The 26,864-nt window shown below is 42.3% G+C and overlaps 1 protein-coding gene across 1 annotated transcript in view; it reads right to left on the bottom strand.

Moving 5' to 3' along the window:
- Positions 1-4,229: 4,229 nt before the first annotated feature.
- The window catches only part of LOC308529085 (uncharacterized protein), a gene marked incomplete at its 3' end in the record, with an annotated part of 81,250 nt that continues 58,615 nt past the window's right edge, over positions 4,230-26,864 (bottom strand). Inside the window, exons 8-11 of the mRNA XM_081105098.1 lie at positions 24,848-24,904; positions 22,090-22,123; positions 14,504-14,571; positions 4,230-4,267 (exon numbers count right to left, since the gene is read on the bottom strand). Coding sequence (XP_080961224.1) covers positions 4,230-4,267; positions 14,504-14,571; positions 22,090-22,123; positions 24,848-24,904 — 197 coding nt within the window. The remainder of the gene's footprint in view (positions 4,268-14,503; positions 14,572-22,089; positions 22,124-24,847; positions 24,905-26,864) is intronic.

Genomic DNA, 26,864 nt, shown 5'->3' with positions numbered 1-26,864 from the left:
TATAAACAAGGAAGTGATAACAAATACCTATCTATCAACAACTGAATCTAAAATCAAATGAATAAAAAATCTGATGAACAGAATAAACTGGTGAATGGAATAGAATCAGGGGCATGGCAATGGAATGGATTGATGATTCTCATTGGAAAGGATGTGTGGGGGGTGTAGGAAGAGATTAGACAAAGATTTTATATGCATGTATGCATTACCTAAGGACACAGACAATATGGTGTTGACGGCCTAAGGTGGGGCGAAAACCAGGTGGATGGATGGGGCGAAAGGGGGAATATCTGTAGTAATCACAACAATGAAGATTAATTTTAAAAAATTATTCAAATGCAAACAAAAATAAGCTAGATAGCAATATTTATTCAAAAAATTTGAATTTAAAATTAAGACTTTAACAAGTGACAAAGGAGACCATTACATAATGATAATGGGGTCAATCCAACAAGACACTCAACCACTGAGCTATGACAACTGGGTTAGAATAGAATCTTTAATTTAGAAGACAAGGTAACAGGAAATAGCAATTATTCACCTACCATAGGAGCTGAGTCTAAAAATTAGACTCAGAGTCTAAAAAATATTGATACAATCATAGTTGGGGGTTTAACACCCCATTGACATCAATAGGTAGATCTTCCCAAAAAAATCAAGCACAATGGTATCAAACTAAAAATTAATTACGCACACACACAAAAAAACACCTGAAAACACACATGGGGGCTACATAACCTGTTACTAAACAGTGAATAAATTAACATTGAGATCAAGGATAAATCAAATGATTCCTTGAGACAAATGAGATGAAAACATGAAAAACCAATAGGACATAGTGAAAGCAGTCCTAAGAGAGGAATTCAAAGCAATGCAGGCCTACCTCAAGAAACAAGAAAAATCTCAAATTTATAATGTAACTTCATCAGAAGACATGTTTTAAATGAGCCTATTGCATTGTTGTAAAAGAACAATATGATCTTAATTCGATCACTTGATTGACTATTATTCTGATAGTATTCTTGTTTTTTTAGATAGTAAAGTTCACCAAACAGAAAATAAACCACTTTAAAGCGAGAAATCCTGTAGCATTTGGTACATGTACCATGCTGTGCAATGACCACCTCTATTTAGTTTCAAAACTTTTCATCACTCCAGAAGGAAACCTCATTACCATGAAATAGGAACTCCCTATTCCTCCTATCAAAGTCATCTATGAATTAACTTATTGTCAAAATTACATATAAAAGTAATCAGATAATAAAATGAACATATTTTCCACCCTGGCCTGCATGGCTCAGTTGGTTGGAGCATCATCGCATGCACCAAAGGGTCACAGGTTGAATTCCCACTCAGGGTACATACTCAGGTTGCCAGTTCAATCTTGGTTGGGACCCATGCAGAAGGCAGCCAATCAATATTTCTTTCTCACTTCTCTCTCTCTCTCTCTCTCTCTCTCTCTCTCTCTCTCTCTCTCTCTGGCTCCCTCTCCCTCCCCCTTCCTCTCTCTCTAAAATCAATTAAAGAAAATATACCCTCACTTGAGGATTTAACAACAAAAGACTCATTTTATATTACAAACATAAAACAATGACAGGTAGGCCACTACAAAATTTTAAGTTAGGCTACATAAAATTATATTGAGATCAGGAAAATTACTTTCACAAGGGAGCACGTTACCTTGAAGTCTTCATTGTGTGATACAGGCCATGCATCATCAATGCCAGATTTTTTGGAAAGTCTTTACAGTAAAATATACAACAAAAACGAGTGAGTTAATACTGTAAAATAGCAACAAAAAGGGGGCGGGGGAGATCAAGCTGGGAAAAAGGAGTCATATGTAAAATTTTAAACAATAAAAAAGGGAAAAACAATTAAGAAGCAACAAAAAATCTAAGTGAAAGATCAGCTACCTATAAATGAAATAGTTTCTTGATACAAGTAACACCAGACCTCTGTTTTAAAAAATATTTTAGTTACCTATTTCTGCCACCACCTCTCCCAACCTATGATCAATTTAATGAAGGTACACTCTGCTTGAGCTTAATTTGTTTTCACCAATTAAGGGCAGACATAAGTTTTGCTCCCTGAACTGGAACACATCTGATGACCTACGTCCAGGTAGGAAGATACACTGATCCTTCTTCAACATCTGTCCCTGATTCAAAGACTAATCAACGTCAGAAAAAATGGCAGTTTTGCTTCTTTAACATGGAAACCACTTGTTAAGGAGAACCTATTCCTTCCTTTTATCCTAAAACTGTACAGGAAGTTCCCTGAAGTGGTTGAAAGTTAAAAGTCCAAATGTCAAAGAACAAATGTATCCCAGATCACCCTTTGCAGGCTCCATGCCAGTCTCCAACATTTACAGCTTCAGCCTGTGAGGCACAGACTCCTGAAACAAGGACAGGCTCAAATGACAAAGAACAGGAGCTCTCAATTTTCCTTGCTCCTTGAAAACAATCTAAATGGAGTCTCAGTAATTCACGCATAACATAGGCGTGCTACCAACTCCATTACTGATCTGACATCTAGTCCTACCTCTGCCCAACCCTCCGTGTAGATGAGAAGCACATCAGCTAATTGGGAAAACAGGTAGCAGTGAGAAGACACCTGCCTTGGGGCATAGATCTATGTAGTTCAGCAACCCCCGTCCCCTAGGCCTCAAGGAGACCTAAGCCCCACTCTGTGAATCAGCATTCACGTAGCTAACATCACAATCCTTTATGCGATCAAAAGATCTTTCCAGTAGCTCCCAGTTTTTAAATATCTTTCTAAAGAAAACTTGAATGTTGCTAGTTCCTCCAATTAAACAAACTAACAGAAGAGCAGCAAACTTGTCAGGACTTCTTTGAGCCCCATATTTTAATCTGCCTTTCTAGAGAACTCCCGACACCCTATGGCCTTCCTTCTTAATACTTTTCTGTAACTTGTCACAAACCCCAATATTCTCATCTCCTTTCCAAAACTCTTATTTCAACCTTCACCCAGTGTTGTTCCTCTTGAAACTTAGACAGTCCTGCTAATTCCATTCTTATCCTCTATTGACTGTGTTCACTACCCAAGCTCTGTATGTCTATTATTAAAACTCGCCAACAGAATGATCAAGAAGAGTACTACACTTAGCAACCTGAATTTACATATGAATTCCACCACTTTTTATATCCCCATGAGTCAATTTAAACCAGTTTCCAAGAGTCCATGTGAACAACCACTGGGCCAGGATATTAAACAAGTTAAAGTACTACAGGGAGTTTTGATGAATTAATTGATAGCCTTCCTCAAAGTCCTGAAATTCTACGTGCCTGTCTTTCTGTCTATGAAAAAATGAAGAACACTGGAGCTGGCAGAGTAGAAAAAAAATTACACAATAAAAGACACACCAAAAAAAGCAGAGAAGAAAGTAAAATAAATAAATAAGTAAATAAATAAATGTCATGGAAGAGGAAAGAGGGCACTAGGGAAAAAGAAAAAAACTTCATACAACTCGACAAAGTTACAACCTGAAGGAAAATCCACAGTGGGAGTCAGTAAATAGAGAAATCAATTAGGAATATCCTCTAAATACATGCTGAATTTAATTAACATAACATGGTTTATACATAGAGACTATTCACTTACAGATAAATAATTCATGTCAAGAAGAGTAGATATCATTTTATGTAAAAACAGCTGCCTGATTAGGCCTTGCTGAGGTAAAACCTTTGGTTCTGTGGCCATAGCTAACTGAGATGTGCCCTAAAAGCTTTGGTGGGAAGAACAAGGTCCTATTTACCACTACAATGTTCAAGTACAGTAAGATAAATACTTGGACTAACTGAGCCGCTTAATAAAACTCTAAGTCAGAGTTAATACACAATCGGATTTGACTTCTGAGTTATCTGAATGCCATCCATATCTCAATGCCTGTGCTACACAGGAACTTACCAGTGTATGTTGAGAGACAAGAGAATAATTTGGGAGCCAGCCTGGTTAACAATCAAACCATGGGTCAGCCCCTTGCTAACTATGGAATCATGGGTCAATTCATCCACCTCCCTGAACCACAGTGGCCTCACTAGAAAAAGTAGGCTAAATAGCACAGCTACCTTGCAGAGCTATTGTGAACACTATAACACGGGTTAATAACATGAAGTAGTGACTGGCTCATGGCAGAACACTTTAGAAATGTTAGGTTTTTTTCTCTGCACTCCCTTAGTTAACATATAGTTTTAAAAATCCATAAAATCCTACCTGCTTAAGGAGTCTTTTTCAGAGCTCTCATTCACTATTAAAGAAAAACATAAAATACATTTTAAAACAATAAAAAAAACTGGACTTTAAAAGTACTGGAGTAATGCTTTGTTAGGGAGTATTCCTTTGGGACCACACCTGAAGACTATACTAGAGTGAATATGGATCACATTATTGGTAGGCCATGAACATATTAAGAACAGTTACTTTCTCTTTTAAAATATATCAAATGCAAGAAAAAAAAAGAATGGCATCCATCAAAATTTTATACTTACCTTTGAACTATTATTTACAATGAACATATTCCTAGCCAAACCCCACCAGACTGATAGAAAATTGTTTCACTAGTTGAAGCAGAACCATAGACTGACAATGGAAATTGTAAATAGCATGAGTCTTCTGGACCTCTTCCACTGAGAGCGGTTGGAAGAGAGGACACTCACTCTGCTCTAACACAGCACAACTCCTCCCGCTCTTCAGTGAGGACCAGCCAGTTTAGGACGGAGCACCCTATCACAAGGAAGCCTGGCCGCTGGCACTACACTCTGCAGCACAGCAACACATAGGAAACAGTGTTTATGGCCGCATTACCGGCTGCAAGATAAGTAGGAAAGATTTTGTGATTCTGGTTGTGTAAAATATAACGATATGAGATTGTCCCCTTCCAGTGCTAGAGTCTACCTGGGCCCACATCATAGCTCAGGATGGTCCAAACAGTTAGTGCTCTGCAAGAGTGCGTGAGGTCATTTTTTCAGCTTGTACAGTATATGTCAGCAGAGCCTGTGCTGATGAACAACAACAACAAAGCACAAAGGACAAAGAACATCTTGGATAACTACATCCAAATACCTTGGAAGTAATTTTTAAGCATTTAAAAAGATACCCACTGTATGATTCCAACTATACAACATTCAGGAAAAGGCAGAACTGTGGAGACAGTAAAAAGGATCAGTGATTTCCAGGGACTAGGGAGAAGGGAGGGATGAATAAGAGAGCACAGAGGATTTTTAGGGCAGTTAAGTGATTCTCTATGGTACTGTTAACGGGGGATACGTGTCATTATACATTTGTCAAAACCCATAGAATGTACACCAAGTGTGAACCTTAATATAAACTATGGACTTTGGTTTATAATGATGCATCAATGCACATCTACCCATTGTAATAAATGTACCTTTCAGGTGCAGGATGTCAAAAATGAGCAAGGCTGTGTGTAGGGGATGTAGGGTTTAAGGGAACTTTCTGTGCTTGCTGCTCAGTTTTACTGTGCACCTAATACTGCTTTAAAAAGTAAGATTATGAATTTCTGTGAAAAATGTGTTATTCGCATACATGACCACATTAGTACTATTTTCAAGACACAGTCACCTTGGAAATTAAGAAAAACCCAAGTACCAGAAAATTGGCATTATTCCCACAATTGAGTGAAACATACGGAAAACATAAATAAAGCCAATAATTTTAACTGTGTACAGGGCAGGGATATAACTGATATGATTGAATATCTTGCTTTATTATTATAAACTAGAGGCCCAGCGCGCGATTGTAATCACGGGAGGAGGCGCCCTGCTGGCCAGGACCTGCACCTGACCAGCATAGCAGCAGCCACCGCATTGTGTGGCTGGGGTGGGGGCCTGCTCTATGCTCTGAGCCAAGCAGCAGCCACTAGGAAAATGCCCCCCCCCCACCCTGCCGGCCGCCAGCATTGTGCCCGCTGGGGTGGGGCAGGTGCTCCTGTGTGTTGTGTCTCAGCTGTGGCCAGCCCTCTCCTCAGGTTCTCCATGTGTTGTGTCTCCACTCTGGCCCGCCCTCAGCCCCAGCCTCCCCCTGGCCACCGGGGTGGGGCGGTAAGCAGTCCCCTCCCGCCCATCTGCTTGCTCAGCTCCACATGAGCTGTCATGATGCAGCCTCCTCCTCAGTGGTGGTGATGGTCGGCTATCATATTCCCTGTTTATATATGTAGATGGGGATTTAGCATGACATAAATTAAAATTAAATCATCCATATAATTAAAGGATATTTTCTAATTTTAAGTAAAAAATCATTATTATGATTTTACAGAAAAATTGTCTTGAAAAGTTGATTGTACAAAAAGGAAACCTTAAAATTGCCTAAAATTACACTAGTAATTTATGGCCAAAAACCTGTTAAATAGCCACCAAGCATCACAGAAGTAACCAGCATTGCAAGCAACTATGGATGCTGTGACAAACCAGTACCATATTACATTATCATATTGCTTGTTTTAAAAATAAATTTTTAAGTCAACACCAAAAATTCAGTCAGGGCTATACCTGCTGTGCAGAAACATTTCCTACAGCAGGCTCAAGACTGCTATCCTTAGAAAGTCCTGCTTAACTGGCTGCCCTTCAGTTGGTGTCTGAACCTGAATCTGGGAGGGTTTCCACCTTTCCCTAACTGAGAAGAGTGGCTCCCTGCATCTAAACACTTTGTACAACCAATGGGGATCATGCTGAACACTTCCTTTCCTTCTGTGAATCTAGTAGTTTGGTACATGCTATCAGAAGATGTCCAGGTGACTATAGTGCCATAAAAACCTTGGCACTGAGTCTAACAAAACTGGTAGATGACATACTTCATGTGTGTTGTCAGAATTAGACACTGGAGTAACTCAGCACATCCTGGTAACTCCACAGGGAGAGGACTCTTGGAAGCGTGTGCCTGGTGTCCTCCACACTTTCTCACACACACCTTTTCTCTTTCTGATTTTGTTTTGGCCTTTCCCAAAAATAAACCTTTTTTTTTTTTTTTTAAGAGTAAAACTATATGCTGACTCCTATAAATTTTTCTTGGGAATTAGCAAACCTAGGTGTAGGTTTAGGAACCTCTAACAAAATTGCATTATGTGAAATTGGTATTATTTGGTGTGTTATACATGATGATAGGCAGAAATTGATTTCAGAGTACCTGTGTTTGATGTTGTTTCGGTCCATGCTTGTTTTTGAGTGTGCTGAAGATTTATAACTATTGGAATAAAGACATGAAAGGGATAAAGAAAGCAATGATGTCAGAAAATAATGTGAAACTAGCAACATTACTATTTACTCAGAATAAGAAATAGAGAATCCTAATGATTGACAACATGTTCTATACTATCAAAGTTCCTATAAAGGAAAGGAAGACATCACACTGACAATTTTATACAACTAAACAGGGTTTAATTCCTTTCTACAATAGTCATGAATCAATCGATATTGGGAGAACTGTAGAAAAACAAAAATGATCATATATACCAAAATAGGGTTCTCGTTATTTCAAAGTTCTTTTTATTTGTTCCTAATGTTTCACAAATTTCTTATTAAACTAAAATCATGGCTCACCTATCAAAAGCAGTTCTTCACAGGACAAGTCAAAAAGTCAAAGGTATTGTATACAAACTTTAGAGATATCCATGGATATTCTACTAAACTCAACATGTGTGGACAAATACTGGTCTTACCTCTGGAACAGTGGCTCTTTCCTGTTCATCTGATAAAGTCCTATTCTTCATGTCTGATCTAAATGCCAGTGCACTACCTGGAAACCTGTCAGTCACCTTAGATTTCTTTCTCCTCTCCACTTTTTACATGCAATCACCAGGAAATCATATGAACTCGGCCTCCTACTGTCTCCACTTATTTTGCTACTGTCAACTGCCCTAGTCAAACATGAGCTCTTTATAGATAGCTCTCACAGGGGGATAATACCACTAATTGTTACTGTTCTTTCTTAAATTAATAAAATTAATAAGATATTTTAAGCAAAACAAATGTAAAAGGCATAGAATTAGAAAAAAGTTAACATTGTAAATGGAAATAATTGAGCTTCCTGACTCGTTTCACATATGAGTAAATGGGTAAAAACTTCATAATGGACTGATGGTAGTCCAAGGAGGAGAAATCTTCATTTGTCTCCCAGTCTCTTTATGTGCTTTCCTTCCATCTATGCTCTACATGAGGGGTCAGTCAGCAAAGGAGGGCTCACAGGCCAAATAGAAGCTGCCATCTGGTTTTGTAAATAAAGTCTCACTGGAACACAGCCATTCCTATTCACTTGCAGATTCTCTAGGACTGCCCTCACACTGCAGTGGCAGACTTGAGTAGATATGCAGACCACATGGGCTAAAATCAGGCCCTTTCCAGGAAAAGCTTGCTGATCCCTGCTTCATACCACAACCACCGGGCCCTAATCAAATATAATCTTCTTACTCTTCTGCCAAGAACTGCAATGAATCCCTGCAGCAAATATTGGTGGCTCCCTACCTTGGTCTTCATTTTTGCTGGAGAACCACAACTGAATTTGGCCATTCACTGTCCTGATACACAAAGAAGGTGGTATCTCTCCAGCTCCAAAGAGAGAAATGATTATACTAAGCTCATCACAGTAACAAGTTGACCACTGTCTGGTTTAGGAATGAGCAGGGGATGTAACCCAAGCCTATAAAATGTTAGAGGAAGTGAGCTGCAGGCCACTCAGTTTTCTTCCTATTTGAAAAGAAACACATAGGCCCAGCCTGTGTGGTTCTGAGGATTGAGCGTTTTCCCATGCACCATGAGGTCACTGGTTATATTCTAGGTCAGGGCACAGTTAGGCTTGATCCCCCATTAGGGGCCGTGTAGGAGGCAGCCGGTGGATGTGATGGCGCTCTGTCTCCATGTTTCTATGGCCCTCTCTCTAAAGACAATAAAAACTTATTTTAAAAAAGGTTAAAGGGAACACACAGATCAACATCAATAATCAGGGAAATGCAAATGAAAACCATAAGAAGTACCAGCTCATTATCTAAGAATGGCTGTCATCAAAATATAAATAAATAACAAGTGTTGGTGAGAATATGGAAAAAAGCAAAAGCCTCATGCACTGTACAGGTGTTTAAAATTGGTATAGTCACTGTGGAAAGCAGCATAGACATGCTTCAGAAAAATGGAAATAGAACTGCCATTCCACTTCTGGGTATTTATCCACCAGAAACATGAACACTAATTTGAAAAGATATCTGCAGCTGTATGTTTGCTACAGAATTATTTACAATAGCCAAGATATAGAAGCAATGTAGGTGTCCTTCCTTAGATAAATGAATAATGAATATGTGGGTAGTATATACATATACACATGCATATATATATATATATATATTTTATTTATATATAATAAAATATTACTCAGACATAATAAATAATGAATTCCTGCTACTTATGGCAACATGGGTGGACTGAGAGGGTGTTATGCTAAGTGATATAAGACAGAGAAAGACAAAGACCATAGGTTCTCACTTACATGTGCAATCTAAAAGAATATAATAGAAACAGACCCATAGCTTCAGAAAACAAACTGATCCCTTACTTGCCAGAGGATAGTAAGTTGAGGAGAGGGATGAAATAAAGAATGTGTATAACAAGTGCAAACTTCCAATTATACAACGTATAAGCCACGGAAATCTAGTGTACAGCACAGGGAATGTGTCAAATCTATCCTATCTAATAAAAGAGAAACATGGTAATTAGCGTATGACCGCTACCCTTCCCATTGGCTAATCAGGGCGATATGCAAATTAACTGTCAGCCATGATGGAGACCGGCAGCCAGGCAGCTGGAAGTGAACATTAGGCTTGCTTGCTTCAGTGACGGAGGACTGCAATGTTCCCCGCCTGCCGCTGACGGCCTCTGAGCTGAAACTCTAAGCAACTATGTTACAAATATAGAAGCTAAACAAAACCCCAGAAACCTGCTTTAGTCGCCAGGCTTCAGCCAGCAGGATCGCAACATTGTTTCAAATACAGAAGGTAAACAAAGGCCAGAAACCTGCTTTCAGCAGCGGAGGCCTAAGAGCTGGAGCCTCAGGGCTAAAGCTGGCCCTGCTCTATGCCTGATAGGGGGGAGCTCCCCAACCCCCTGATTGCCCTGCGGTTTTGTGTGTGACAGGCTGCTGTGCCCCAACCCCCTGATCGGCCCTGCTCTGTGTGTGACAATGTGCAGCGCCCCAACCCCCTGATCAGCCCTGCTCTGTGTGTGACAGGGTGTGGTGCCCCAAACCCCCACCCCCCATGGGCCCTGCTCTGTGTGTGACGGGGTAGAGCCATAACCTCCCCATCGACCCTGCCCTGAGTGTGACAAGGTGCGGCACCCCAACCCCCTGATCCGCCCTACTCTGTGTGTGACGGGGGGAGCTCCCCAACCCCCTGATCGACCCTGCTCTGTGCGTGACAGGGTACGGAGCCCCAAAGTCCCTGATGGGCCCTGCTCTGTGAGTGACAGGGGGAAATGCCCCAACCCCGATTGGCCCTGCTCTGCGTGTGACAGGGGGTGGCGCCGCAACCTGCCCATCAACCCTGCCTTGAGTGTGACACGGGGCAGTGCCCCAACCCCCCAATCAGCCCTACCCTGAGCGTGACTGAGGGTGGCATCGCAACCTCCTGATCCGCCCTGCTCTGTGCATGACAGGGGCAGCGCCCCAACTCCCCAATCAACCCTGCCTTGAGCCGGACCAGGGTCTGCACCTAGGGATTGGGCCTGCCCTCTGCCACCCGGGAGCAGGCCTAAGCCAGCAGGTCGTTATCTCCCGAGGGGCCCCAGACTGCGAGAGGGCACAGGCTGGGCTGAGGGACCCCGAGTGCACAAATTTTTGTGCACTGGGCCTCTAGTATATATATAAGCCTAAGAGACCATTATGACTGAATGATTGGACAACCATTCTGTAGCTATAATGTGCATTGACCACTGGGGGGCAAATGCTCTACGGAGGAGCTGCCCCCTGGTGGTCAGTGTGCTTCCACAGTCAACCTCCCCCAGGCAGCCAACCTCCCAGCCCCAATTGGCCCAATCAGGACTGGGTGAGAGAGGCCCTGATCAGCCCTGATCACCGGCAAGGCTGAGGGATGAATTCGTGCACCGGGCCTTGCTGGGGTCCAACCCCAGCGGGTCCAGGGGTCCCCAAAGGTGTGGACGGAGTCGGCGAAGAAGGAATGACACGGAGACAGCGTTCAGTTGATCAGCAGCCTAGCCAGGATCTCCAGCCAAGTTCTGGTCTGGATCTCCAGCGAAGTTCTGCTTAGGATCTCCAGCCAGGTTCTGTGTCCATGGTCTCTTGCTAGGTTCTCCAGCCAGGTTCTCCAGGTTCTCCAGCCAGGTTCTGTAGCCATGTTCCCTCGCTAGGTTCTCCAGCCAGGTTCTGTCCAGGTTCTCCAGCCAGGTTCAGTCACCAGGTTCTAGTCAGGTTCTCTTGCCAATTTCTGTAGTCAGGTTCAGTCCAGGATCTTTTGCCATGTTCTCTCACTAGGTTCTGTCTCTAGGTTCTGAGGCCAGTTTCTGTCCAGGATCTTTTGCCATGTTCTCTCTAGCGAAGTTCTTCTGTCTCTAGAGAACGTTCTGTGTAGGTTCTGTGCCAATTTCTGTCTCTCTCCGTTCTGTCTTCTTACATCTGTATTTATACCAGTTGATTCCAATCCTATCAATCTCTATTTCAAAGGTTAGGGCGTTTCTTATCTCCATTCCAGGGAGTAAAGATTATGTAGCTTAAGCATGATTGTTCGTAAAGTGAGTAATTACCCACCTGGCACTTAGTTAAGAGGTTTTATTCCCTCCCTAACTTCAGGGGAAAATCCCTACCTGGGGAAACAACCTTTCTCAGAGACCTTGGTTAAAACACATAGTGCCTAGAAGGTGAGCAAACATATTAAGAACAGTGTGCCATATATGCCAGGTCCCTTGAAACAGCAAGCATGGACTGGCTCCCGGCAGGGCCTGCACAATAACAGATGAATACTAGACATATCATTGTGAAAACATCATGAAGTACCTAAATCTCAAATCACTATGGATACACACCTGAAAGCAATATAATGTGTGCCAACTCTACTGTAACAAGAAGTTTAAGGAAAAAGAATGCCTCAGGAAAAGCAGGCCTTTCAGCTTCACATATTGCCATATGAGAATAGGATGCTTTGGCACCATTGCTAAATACGGACCAGGTAAGCAGACATGAACACTGACAACCTCACAGCTGAAAAAAAGGACAACTAGGATCCTGATGACATTACTGAACCACAAAAACAATCCTGGTTCCTAATGTTTCAGCCTCTGTTAATTAGACCACCTATTATCTGAAACTAAAAGCATTCTATCTGATAAATTTCCCAAGTCCTAGAGCAGTGATGGTGAACCTATGACACACGTGTTAGAGGTGACTCACGAACTCATTTTTTGGTTGATTTTTCTTTGTTAAATGGCATTTAAATATATAAAATAAATATCAAAAATATAAATCTTTGTTTTACTATGGTTGCCAAGATCAAAAAATTTCTATATGTGACACGGCACCAGAGTAAAGTTAGGGTTTTTCAAAATACTGACACACCGAGCTCAAAAGGTTTGCCATCACTGTCCTAGAGGATAAGACCAGGTCCTTTCTGTAGCACTAAAGACTTTCATCAGCCTGCCTTAGCTAGGCACTCACCTCATTCCCAACATTCCCATTGCACACATCTTGCACATTGAAATGGTTCTGCTCATAAACCCCGCCAAGTTCACTAGTGCATCTCAGCCCTTGCACTGCTGTTCCTGCAGCCAAACCTGTAATCTCAATAGTGGTTCCACCTGCCAAACATCATCCTTCTGCCACTTTACCTGGAAAACTTCTTTGTGGTCTGCATGCTTACTTAAACTCTCATCCACATTTTTACTTCTATTTTTTAAAAATATTTTTAAAACATTGATTAGAGAGAGACAGAGACAGAAACAGGGATAGAGAAACACTAGTTTATAGTTCCACTTATTTATGCATTCATTGAGTGATTCTGGATTATGCCCTGACCAGGCATCAAGACAACAACCTTGGCATATCAGGGACAAGGCTCTAAGCAACGGAGATACCTGGACAAGTCCTCACCCACATTTTTCTAACTGCAATTCTCATCATGGACTTAAAGTGGCTGGCACACACTACACACAATACACAAGAATAAACAATGATAATTATAAGCTCCTAGTGCACTCTGGCACATAATAAGAATTGAATAAACCATAGTAAATAATAGAAATGACAAATGATAATAATAAACTCTTAGAGGGTAAGAACTGTGTTTTTAAAATATTTCAATTCTGTATCATCAAAATAATACTTAGTACCTAAAAGACACCTGAGATGTAAATAGTGTGATCCTTAAGCAGAAAAATGAATTAACTGAATTTAGATATTTTCTTTGAAAATTCTGTTTAAAAAGTACAGAAATAATCCAGGACATTTTTCTCATATTATGAGCACCTTCAAGGTCAAAACACTACTTTATCTTTGCATTTTCCATAATTTGCAAAACAAACCAACAGAATTCCTTTGATAAAGGACTACTAAGTCCAAGTTGTCCTCGTACAGTTCAGATTACACAATGAACTATGTGCCACATCTGGGTAGCACACTGACATTTTTGTTATTGTGAAACACTTTTGTACTTTTATGATAATTTGCTGAGTCCCGAGTGGGACTATCTGAATATTTATGATTATCTTTTGACCAATGGCAACAGAGCACCTTGTTCTAAAGAAATTAGTGTCCTGACATTTATTTAACAAACAAAGATAACATGTTCTAATAAATCAACATATCTCATTCTGTTTTGACTTCTGAAGAGTAAAGTTAATAACAGTGAGACCTAGTTGGTATAATATGTAAAATACCCTATGATGCTCAACAGATATTGCCTTTCTGACTTCTGTACTATGAGTACATATCTTTCAAAAACAACTTCATTGAAATCCGTGCCCACTGGCTAAGTAAGTAACTCTATCATTTGCCATTTGTTTGTGCTTCTAAGAAGTAATGATGAGTCCCTCCTTTTAGTTACTTTTTTAGTAAGACAAATCACTGTGTATAATAAGAATTCATGTACTAAATGTAATCCATTCAGTACAAAATCTAAACAAAAGATCCATTTTTAGAACAAGTCCAATTTGTTATAATGTGAATATAGTAGAAACATACAACATTCTAACTTAACATCTTTTTTCTTTTTTACATAAAGATATCATATGGGCTTTTAGGGGTCAGAATAAATAAATGAACTTGTTTTCAAACAAAATACCCCAAGATTTTAAATTACCCACAATTAACATTTTTGATCATACTGAATATTATTCTATCAAGAATGAGATAAAGAAAAACTACATGCAAGTTGCACATTGTTTTGTTTTTTTTCACTGCTCCTTCATTATCAAAATTTCCTCATTCTACTGCATCTATGTTAGGAGCACCAAGAGTAATTCACTATCAGAATTCTTACCACGATGAGTACTTTCAGATGTGTGAGATCTCCTTCTTTCTTGATATTCAGAAGTTAGTTGTTGCTTGCTGTGCACAAAAAAATAAAAATGGTGATAAGTAATATTAGTGCCTTAATACAAATCCTATATAATAAAAGGCTAATATGCAAATAAACCAAACAGTAGAAGACTGTTCACTATGATGCACACTGACCACCAGGGGGCAAAAGCTCAATGCAGGAGCTGCCCCCTGGTGGTCACTCAGCCAGAAGCCAGGCTCATGGCTGGCGAGTGCAGCAGTGGGAGCTTCTCTTGCCTCTGCAGCAGCACTAAGGATCCCCCTCAAGGTATGTCCAACTGCCGGCTTAGGCCTGCTCCCTGAGGGGACATCCCCCAAGCAGTCCCAGACTGTGAGAGGGTGCAGGCCAAGCTGAGAGACACCCTCTCCTCCAGTGCACAAATGTCATGCACCTGGCCTCTAGTCCTATCTAATAAAAGAGAAACATGGTAATTAGCTATACCTCCGCTACCCTTCCCATTGGCTAATCAGGGCGATATGCAAATTAACTGCCAACTAAGATGGCAGTTAACTGCTAACAAATATGGCGGCTAATTTGCATACTGAAGGCAGGGTAGGACAGTGCAAGCCGCCATCCAGGCTCCTGTATGCCATGGGGGGAGGGGGGGTGGGGCTAAGGCAAGTGGTGCCAATTCCTTCTCCAGCCTACCAGAGACAGGGGGCCCACTCCCGTGTGCGATCTGGGCGGCGGGTTGGGGCTGGGGCCAAGGCAAGTGGTGCCGATTGCTTCACCAGCCTATGAGAGACAAGGGCCCACTCCTGTGTGTGACCCGGGGGTGGGTGGGGGCTGGGCCAAGGCAAGCAGTAGCTATCGCTTCGCCCGCCTACCAGAGACTCGGGGCCCATTCCTGTGTGCGACCCGGGGGTGGGCGGGGGATCGGCAGCATTGCTTGCCTTAGCATGAGCCCCGCCCGCCCGCCAGGAGCCATCCAGCCCAGGGCCAAGAAGGCAGGAGGCAACCCTGGAGCGCTGGAGCCACCCGGCTCTCCCAGCTGTCCGCACTTCATGAATCCCAATTTTCCACGGAGCAAAGGCTGCAGGACCCAGAGCAGGAGACAAGGGAGTGGGCCAAGCTCGGCTCTGGCTCGGGCTTGATAGAGGGCACCGATGATGCTCGTGGAGGAGATCTACCCAGGGGGCAGCGACTCCCCCTGCTGCCTGGGAGATCTCCTCTGCCCCAGTGCCCTCTGTCCAGCCCGAGCCACACTCAGCCTGCTCCCCTGTCTCCTGCTCTGGGCCCTGCAGCCGCTGCCTCTGGGGAAACTTGCGATTCATGAAGCGAGGGCGGTGAGGAGGAGGAGGCACCTAGGAAGTCCCCAGCCGCTGGCACTGGGAGCTGGGAACTTTGTGCCAGGCGCTCCCGGCGGGGCCATGGCACAGGGGAGCTGGGACTCTGGCCACCACCGCCGCCACCCCCCAGCTGGCTACTGCTGCTGCTTTGGCTACTGGAAGCTCCGCTGCTGCTTGGGGTCCAGGCGCAGGAGGCTGGCCACGGGCCTGGGCCAGGTCAGCAGCCCCCGCCGCCGCCTCAGCAGCAACAGAGCAGGCAGCAATACAATGGTGAGCAGGGCCTGAGCCCCGCCAGCCCACCCAGACACTGGGCCCTCTGAGAGAGAGGGAGAGGGAGAGAGAGAGAGAGAGAGAGAGAGAGAGAGAGAGAGAGAGAGAGGCGGAATTTGGCACCCCGCATCCCTCCCTGATCAACCACTGTGATTCAGGCCGCAGCTCCAGGTCCCTCATCCCCACCCCAGGCCCTAGAGCACAGTGCTGGGCAGAGGCACCCAGTGCTTCCAGAATGCAGAGAAGTGAGGGGCCAGAATGAGGTGGGGGTGGGGATTGTGTTTACACCACCAAGTTCCCCACTTCTTCCCTGGCCCACATCCCTCCTCCTTCCCCTCAGAGGCCCAACTCCTGCCTACATGCTTGCTGGGCAGGCCCAACTGCACCAGAAAGTGAGCTATGGCAATCAGGATGGCCACTTCCTGGGATGGGATGGCCAGACCACGGGGATTCACGAGGGCGATGAGGCTCATGGGGCATGCACAGCCCTCCGGCAGTGGGGGTGGCTGGCCAAGCCAAGTCTGGCTACAGTGGGGCCAGTGGGAGCCCGAGGCTACCCCAACCCCCACAGGTCCTGGGCAGACGGTGGCTCAGTGGAGAGTGGTATCTCCATGCATGGTGCCCAGGGGCGGCTGTGAGCTGCTGCAACCTCACCCCATGCTTCAGGGATGGGGAGAAGGCTCGCAGCCACCAGCATCCTATGCTGCACCGCCTGGCCTGTGCCTCAGCCTGCCAGGTTGGCAGGGTCCAGAGAAGGTGAGCTGTTCCCTTTCCCCAGTGGTAGGACAGGGAGGAGAGCGCTGGGTGGAGGGAGGGGACCTTAGCTGGGATCCTCCTGGTGTGGGCCCTGGCAGGGGCCGGTGCAGAAGTACCAGGGCACAGTTGCTTCGGTGTCTCGGTGAAGTTTGCAAATGACCCAAGGAGGAAACCCGAGAGGGGAAAGGCCGGGAGGCATGAATTGCCAGCACTGTAGCCACTTGAAAACAGCTCCACTTGGAATGTGAGGCGGTTGTATGTTCAGCTGAGAAGTGAGGGGGCTGAACTCCACCATCGCTGGGCTCCTGTCAGTCCGAGGCCCAAGCGTCCACCACGACAAGGGGAGAACAAAGCGAGGGGCCCGGAGGAAGGGAGGACAATTGAAGAAAACCATGTCTAGACTTTCCCCAGCCCTCTCCTTCCTTCTGCTGCCTACAAGAGCCCCAGGCCCGGCCACAGTTCTGTGTCCACCTTTTAGTCCCCTGTTCTCCAACCGCAGAGGAAAGAAATAAGGAAGGAGTCTGTGCTGCCTTCAGAAAGTATCTATATACCTGATTGGCCAGTTGCCTTCGACAGAGGGAGGCCAGACTGTGGCTTAGGCCCACTCCTCACAGGGACATCAGTAGGACATCCTGTGAGGGCTCCCAGACTGTTAGAGGGGGCAGGCTGGGCTGAGGGATGCCCCCCAAGTGCACAAATTTTTGTGCACCGGGCCACTAGTCTATATATAAAAGCCTAAGTGACCATCCGACCTTTCGACTGTCTAACCGGTAGCTATGATGCATACTGACCACCAGAGGCAGACGCTCAGTGCAGGAGCTGCTGAGCTGCGGTGACTTGGCAGCTTTGGTTCTCAGGTGATGCACCCAGAACAAGGAAGGACGGAGCCCGATTCCTGGGTGCATCACCCGAGAACTGCCCTCTCATAATCCAGGACCCTTCGGGAGATATTGGAGAGCTGGTTTTGACCTGATCCCCCAATGGCCAGGCGGAGGGAACCCACCTGCCAGAAGGACCCTACCCTTAGTGTGGCCCCCCAGGGAGGGTCTGCAGGACGTTGGCTCCAGGGTGTGTCTGTCCCGTTTCGCTCAGTCCCACCTAACCACCTTCTAATTAATTTCCTTTCAATGTGCACAAATCTGTGCACTGGGTCACTATTATAAATATATTTTCCAAATGTAGTAAATTCTTAGAATATTTTAGATAATATTGGATCTAATATTAAAACTTCAATTATATGATACATTTCAAATACATAAGGTCTATAACGCTTTTTAGGAAGCATGTAATTTTTTTAAAAAAGTAAACTGAAATAGTCATGATTTTAGGACAGTATAGTTTAATGAATTAATTAGAGTTAGCTTATCATAAGGGCAAGTGTCTTGAACTCATACATCCTAGTTCTATAATCAACAGCTATTTGTTCTCAAGTCACTTTTCTTTGACTCAAGGTCCTCCTTTCAAAATAACAATCTTACTGCCGTATTTTAGAAGGTCGTTAGGAGGACTAAATGAGCTAAGACAGCAAAAAAAGAATGCTCAGAGAAACAGTAAAGTCAAGCAAAAATCAGTTCATGAACATTATTTGTTGAAATTGTTTTGGAATCTGAAATAAGTCCCATTGTGGGGTTTTCAACATTTCTAACATAAAATGTTGCAGTTTTCAGAAAATGTTATTACTTCTGATTATTACCTGTTCTTTCTTTGTGTTTTGTAAATCAGGGTATCTCAGCTACTATCTAACTTGCAGCTAAATTTATCTACAAATATATTACCTCCTGAAGTCAGATAACACAATGCTCCCTTATTTTGGCAGCAAATCATACCAATGGCAGAAAGAAAACTAATAGAAATCACGACCTGGTCTGGACCACTACTATCCCTTCTCTACCTACTCACTCTGTGAACCAGCAGATCTTATTGAGAATGATCCTTAATCTCCCTGTTCACCCCCATTGGCTTTGAAGATAGAATCCTACTGGTCACACATGGATACTGATGAGTCATGGATGGAGGCTTAGGTATTATATGGGCCAATAACCTACTTTTGTTTATTGGATTTTTAAAAAATAACTCTTTACTATAGGAATTATTACATAAGTCCCCTGCTTCTCTCTATTAACCACCTCCAAACCACTCTCCCCCATCCCCTGGCCCCAGGCCCTCTCCACCCCACTGTCTGAGTCCATGGATTATGCACATATGCATATAAGATCTTCAGAATAACCTACTTTTGATTCAGAGCTTTAGGTTAACTGGCTTCCATATGAGGCAAAATTTAAAATATTTTGAAACCTGAGGTAAATTCAAATCACTTGGGCATGTTTCAATGTTATGGCAAAGAGATCACTGGAGGAGCCAACCTCAGTTATGGAATCTCAGGCGGGGTGTTGCCCACTACTCTGGGAATTGTGACATGGGACCTTCCACTATCTGAACAAAGATTCTCTGTAGGATTTAAAGTGAACCTAAGGTACAGGACTGGTAACAAAGGAGAAAGGAATGTCTGGCCTTTTCCTGAGGCTTTATTTGAACCTTTATTTGACAGCTCAGAACGGGTCTGACTAACACCTGCAAGCAGAAAAATACAAACAAGAAGCTCAAAGGTAAGTAGTCCACAAAGGTCCCGGCAAGGAAGTGAGCACCATGTAGGCTTTCCAGTGTGTGTGTGTGTGTGTGTGTGTGTGTGTGTGTGTGTGTGCATGTGTGTGCGCGTGTGTGTGTGAGAGAGAGTTGGGGGAAGACTTTAAGCTTTGAGTGCTAAAGCTAGGAGGCTCAGATACCAATATAAGATGGTGGTAATTGAAATAGTGGCTTAGTATAACAGCATATGGATATGAACTAATAAAAAGCTGTGACCCTCAAATCCAAGAGAGAATGAACATGAAGACTCAGGAATCTGGATCAGCAAGGACAATCCAGGAGCAAAGATCAATCATGACTACAGGACCAGTTTCAGTGGCACGTCTGCAGCAATAAGATCAAAGGAAATGACAGAACAATTAGAATGTCCTCTTTTTACCTCTGCATCTGACTTGTGAAAGAAGATTGTCTCCCTTGGACTTAGGGAATCCCTTATGTTCCTAAAGAATTCAAGGGGAAGAGTAGGCGATAACCTCCAGAAAACACAGATATTTCTACTAAAGAGAACAAGTCAAAATCGCACATAATGAATTAGAAAAATCAGAGATGAGACTTTATTTGTAATCACATGCATAGAGGTTCTACTTGGAGTGAAATGGATAAAGATCTTAAAAGTTCTGAGATAAGAGTCTGGCTCATTGCTCATCCTAACTAGTTGAGCCTTTGCTGGTTTCTGGCTGAAGACGACAGTAACCCACTGCTATTCCTAAACTGCCTGAACTAAACTATGAAATCTCACCTGGTACATAGGAAGGAACAGGGAAGCTATTTTAAACCTCAATTTAGTCATAAACACCATTTTAAAACAAACACGAATTAGCACCACTCACAAAAGCATATTCTTCGAAAGTCCACCTACAGTTACCTTGAGAAAAGACATCAGTACCTTGCTGAAGAGGAAACCTGGTTGTGCTTGTGGACTCATCATTTCTAGCAAGCCTGAGGGCTGTGCATGTAACACAGAGATCACTTCCCTCTCAGCATCTTCAATACAGCTAACTATTTAAACAGTGAATTTGGTGTACTCCCCGAGTTAATGCCCTGTGTGTCTGTCTAGAGTGGCCCATTTACATGCCAAAGTGCTCATCTTTGTGGGTTACCTCAAAGGCCAAAATGAAGGGACAAAATGGATGCCTCTTGCCCCACTTGTGTATTGCTAATTTAAAGTCTAACCTATAATCAACTATGCTGAGGTCACTAGTCTGAAGTAGGGAAAGATTTAATGAAGATCCACCACTGGCTAGGATTTTAAACACATGCTAATGTACAATAAGGTGTTTTTTATTAATTAACTAGAGGCCCGGTTCATGAAATTTGTACATGGGAGGGTTGCCGGTGCACCCCCTCAGAATCTGGGACTGCTGGCTCCTAATCGCACACCTGCCTGTCTGCCTGATCGCTCCTAACCACTCGCCAGCCTGCTTGATTTCCTCTAACCACTCTGCCTGCCTGCCTCATTGCCCCTAACCACTCAGACTGCCTGTCTGATCATCCATAATCGCCTCTGACTCAGACTTCGCTGCCGTGGCTTCGTCCAGAAGGGCATCTGGAATGATGTCCAGAAAGTTGGTCAGCTGTTCAGTCTAATTAGCATGCTATGCTTTTATTATTATAGATTGCTGGACTTCCTTAAACTCTTGAAATTTCACATGACTTTGATTCTGAATATAGATAAATGGAGAACCCTGGAGCTTGCAGAAGTAGAAAAAATAACACACTGAAAGAAACACCAAAAAAAAAGCAGAGAAGAAGTAAAAATCATTAAAAGTCATGGAAGAGGAAGAAAGGACTAGGAAAAAAGAAAAAACTTCACACAGGTAGGCAAAGGTACCATCCTGAAAAGAAACCAGACTGGGAAGTCAGTAATTCGAGACATCAATTAGAAATATCTTCTAAATACACTCTGAGTTAAATTAACATAACATGGTCTATACAAAGATATTCTTTACTTACAGATAAATAATTCATCTCAAGAAGAATAGATATTATTGTACCTAAAAATGCTTTCCTGATTAGGCCTTGCATAGGTAAAAACTTTGGTTCTGTGGCCATAGCTAACTGAAATGGGCTCTAAAAGGTTTGGTGAGAAGAACAAGGTTGTATTTACCAATACAATTGTCAAGGATAGTAAGTTAAATGCTTGGACTAGCCTGGCCTCTCAGAAAAACTCTATATCAGAGTTAACACACAAGCAGATTTCACTGAGCTGATGTGATTCTCATATGTATCTCCATGCCAGTGGTACACAGGAACTTATCAGTGTATGTTGAGGGACAACACAGTAGATTTGGGAGCCAAGCTAGTTGACAGTCAAATCATGGGTCAGCAACTTGCTAACTATGAAATCATGGGTCAATGCATCCACCTCCCTGAACCACAGTTGCCTCATTAATAAAAAATAGGCTAAATAGCACACCTCCTTTGCAGAGTTATTATGATGACTATATTACACAAATTCATTACATAAAATAGGGTCTAGTCCACAGGAGAACACTCTAGAAATGGTAGTTTCTATTCTCAGCATTCCCTAAGTTAACATATAATTTTTAAAAATCCATAAAATGTTACCTGTTTAAAGAGCCTTCTGCAGAGATCTCATCCACTATTAAAGAAAAAATTAAAATACATTTTAAAACAATAATAAAAAACGCAGGTATTTAAAAGTCCCCAACTAATGTTTTGTTGGAAAATATTCCTTTGGGACCACACCTGAAGACTATACTAGAGTGAATATTAATGATAGTATGGGTAGGCCTTTAACACATTAAGAACATTTACTTTCTCTTTTTCAATGCAAGAAGAAAAAGAATGGGATCTATCAAAATCGGATCTGCCTACCTTTAAACTATGTACAATGAATATCATTCTAATCAAACCCCATCAGACAGAAAGAAAATGATATTATTAGTGCAAATAGAATCATAGAATAACAGTATCAAATGTACATAACATGAGTTTTCTGGACTCCCTCCTTTTAGAGTAGTTGGAAGAGAGTATATTTATTTTGTCCTAACACATACAGCTTCTCCAGCTCTTCAGTGAAGCCTAGCCAGTTTCGGATGAAACGGTCCATCACCAGGAAGCTTGGTTGATAGGCCCTCCATTTTGCAGCACAGCAAAACATAGGAACCAAACTCTTTCTGCCCCATTTCCAATTGCAAAATAAGTATGAGAGACCTTGGGATTCCAATTGTATAAAGTAGAACTACTTGAGATTGTCTCCTTTCATTGTGAAAGTCTCTCTGGACCCACCTCATAGAGAAGGATGGTCCAAACAGTCAGTGCTCTGCAGTAGTGTGTGAGGTCATTTTTCTCAACCTTCCCCATTAGGTGTCTAATAGAGAAATCATGCTACCTGAGTGCATATGGCACATGTCATCAGAGCCTAAGCTAAAGAACAACAACAGAAAACCACAAAGGACAAAAAACATCTTGGATAAATGCATCCAATTACCTTGAAATTTTAATTTTTTAAACACCCAAAAAGATACCTACGGTATGATGCCAACTATACAACATTCAGGAAAAGATAAAGCTACTATCACTGGTGTCCACTGTTTAGGGAGAAGGGGTGGATGAATAAGCAGAGCATAGAGGATTTTTAAGGGAGTGAAAGGATGGTATATGATACTGTAATGGGGGATACATGTCATCATACATTTGTCAAAACCCATAGAATATACAACAGCAAGAGTGAACGTTAATGTAAACTATGGACTTTTGTTGATACACCGCTCTATTACAGGATGTAAAATGAGCGAGGCTGTTTGTGTAGGGGATGTGGAGGTTATGGGAACTCTCTTTACTTTCCCCTCAATATTGCTGTGATCCTAAAACTCATCTAAAAGCTAAGAATTATGAAGTTTTCTTTAAAAATAGGTATTTGCTGAAACTACTATTAGCATATATCAACATAGTAATGCTATTTTCAAGACATAGTCACCTTAGAAATTAATATGAAGATCCAAGTATCAGAATATGGGTATTGAAAGATGTAGTAGCATGGAACAGACCTTCAAACTACAGAGGGAAGGCTAGGGAGGGTGAAGGGGAGGCCTAGGAGATGAACCAGAGGACTTGTATGCATGCATATATACATAACCAATCAACACGGACAATAGGGGGATGAGAGCATGTGATGGGGGCAGAAGCAGGCAGGGAGAGATCAAGGAGGGGGAAAAGGAGACATATGTAATACTTTCAACAATAAAGAATTTTAAAAAGAATAAGGGTGTTATCCCCACAATAAAGTGAAGCATATGGAAAGACATCAATAAAGCCAATAATTTTAATTGTATACTAGGGCAAGAAAATAACTGATAAATACGGTTGAATATCTTGTTTTATCATTATAAGTGGGGAGTTAGTGCAATATCAACTGAATCATCCATGTAATTAAATGACACTTTTTATTCTAATTTTAATACAGAAATTGTCATACAGATTTTATCTAAACATTACCTTGAAACATTAATTGGATGAAAAGGAAAGTTTATAATAGCCTGATATTGCACTAGTAATTTATGTATAAATAGCTATTAAATACTCACTAAGAGTAATAATAGTAACCAACATTGCAAGCAATTATGGATGATGCAACTGAAACCAGTGCCATGTTATATTACAATATTACTTGCTTTAAAAATAAATTTTCAAGTCAACACCAAAAATTCATTCAAGGCTATAACTGCTGTGCAGAAAATTTTCATGCCGCAGGACTAAGACTCCTATCCATAGAAAGTCCTGCTTAAAAGGCTACCCTTCAGTTGGAGTCTGAAAACCTGAATCTGGGGAGGGTTTCCTCATTTCCCTAACTGAGAAGAGTGGCCCCCTGTGCCTAAATACTTCCTACAACCTACAGGGTTCGTGACAAACACTTGCTCTCCTTCTGGGAATCTAGAATTTAGGTACAGGCTATGGGGCAGATGCCCATGTGACTATAGTGACATAAAAACTTTGGCACTGAGTCTAACCAGACTGGTAGATGACACAGTTCACGTGTGTTGTCAGAATTTGACCCTGGAGTAATGACGACCTCCTGGTAAGTCCACAGGGAGAGGACTCTTGGAAGCTTGTGCCTGGTGTCCTCCACCCTTTGTCACACACACACACCAATTCTCTTTGGGGACTTTCCTTTGGACTTTTACTGTAATAAATCTCAGGTATGAGAACAACTATATGCTAAGTCCTGTAAATTTTTCTAGTGAATAAACAAACCTAGGTGTGGGTTTAAGAACCTCTAACAAAATTGCATTATGTGGAATTGTTATTATTTGGGTTGATATATTATACATGATTACAGTCAGAAGCTGATTTCACAGAATACCTGTCTTTGATTTTGTTTCGGTTTGTGGTGATTTAGGAGATTCCTGTAGATTCGTAGCTATTGGAATAAAGGCAGAAAAGGGATGAATGAAACAATGATGTCAGAAAATAATATGAAACAAGAAACAGTACTTTTACTCAGAATAGAAAATACAGGATCCTAATGATTGACAACAAGTTCTATAGCATGAACGTTCCAATAAAGAAAAGAAAAAAACCACACTGACAATTCTCTCCAACTAAACAGGTTTGAATTCCTCTTTACAATAACTGTAGAAAAGTAAAAATGATCACATATTCCAAAATAATGTTCTAGTGATTACAAAGTTCTTTTTATTTGTTCCTAATCTTTTTTTTTTAAATGTTATTAAACTAAAACCATGGCTCACCTATTAAAGGCAGTTCTTGACAGGACAAGTCAAAAAGTCAAAAAAATTGTACCCAAAATGTACATATCCATGGATATTCTATGAAACTCAACATGTATGGCCCAGCCAGCATGGTTCAGAGATTGAGTGCTGACCTGTGAACCAGAAGGTCAAGGTTGGATTCCCTGTCCGGGCACATGCCTGGGGTGCAGGCTCAATCTCCAGTACAAGGACTACAGTAGGCAGCCGACCCATGAATCCCTCACATCAATGTTTCTATCTCTCTCTCCCTCTCCCTTCCTCTGAAATCAATACAAATATATTTTAAAATAACTCAACATGTATGGAAAAGTACTGGTCTTTGCTCTTGAACTGTTGTTCTTTCCTGCTCCTCTGACAAAGTCCTATTCTTCACGTCCAATCTAAATGCCAGTGCACTGACTGGAAGCCTATGAATCACCTAGGATTTCTCTCTCCCTGATCACTCTTCACTTGCAATCATCACGAAGTCATATGACCTAGACCTCTCTACTCCCTCTGCTTTTACTTTGCTACTGTCAGCAGCCCTAGTCAAACATGGGCTCTTAACAGGTGGCTGTGACATGGGGGAAAATACTAACAACTGTTATTGTTCCTCCTTAAATTATTAAGATTTTGAAAGCAAAATGAATAAAAAAGACATAGACCTATAAAAACTCCAACATTTTAAGTGGAATAAATTGAGCTTCCTGACACATTTAGCATGGATGGATGGAAACTTCATAATGGACTGATGCTAGTCCAAAAAGTCAAGAGCTATTTTCGTCTCCCGGTCTCTTTACGTGGTTTCTTCCATCTATTCTCTACATGAGGGTTCATCAAACTAGGGCCCACAGGCCAAATACAAGCTGCCATCTGGTTTTTCAAATAAAGTCTCACTGGAACACAGCTGTGCCTACTCAGTTGCAAATTCTCTAGAACCGCCCTCACACTGCAATAGCAGACTTGAGGAGATAAGGCAGACCACATGGACTAAAATCAGGCCCTTTTCAAGGAAAACTTTGCTATCCCTGCTTCATATCACAACCAGAGGGCCCTAATCAAACCTAATCTTGTTACTTTTCTGCTCAAAACTCCAATGCATCCCTGCAGTATGTACTGCTGGCTCCCTGCCTCAGTCTTCATTCTTGCTGGAGAACCACATCTCTATCTGGACATTGACTGTCCTGATACACAAAGAAGGTGGCATCTCCCCAGCTCCAAAAAGGGAAGTGATTATACTGAGCTCATCACAGTACCTACTTTACCAATAACTGGTTTAGGAATGAGCATGTGATATAACTCAGGCCTATAAAACTTTAGAGGGAGTCAACTGAAAGTCTGTCCCTTTTCTCCCTATTTAACAGAAACATATAGGCCAGGCCAGTGTGGTTCAGAGGCTTGAGCATTGTGCCCTGCATTAAGAGGTCACTGGTTCGATTCCCAGTCAGGGCACAGGCCGGGTTGCAGGCTGCTTCCCCAGCAGGGGCAGCAGGTAGCAGCTTATCGAAATGATGTTTCTCTCATTGATGTTTCTATCTTACTTTCCCTTTCCCTTCCTCTCTCTCTAAAAATAAATAAAAACATATTTTTAAAACAATTACAGGAAACACATAGCTCAACATCACTAAT

The sequence above is a fragment of the Myotis nattereri genome (genome assembly GCF_964212035.1).
Source record: "Myotis nattereri genome assembly, chromosome: 1".
NCBI classification, from domain to species: domain Eukaryota; kingdom Metazoa; phylum Chordata; class Mammalia; order Chiroptera; family Vespertilionidae; genus Myotis; species Myotis nattereri.
The sequence above is the reverse complement of the archived record's forward strand: the minus strand, read 5'-3'. Positions and strand labels throughout refer to the sequence as shown.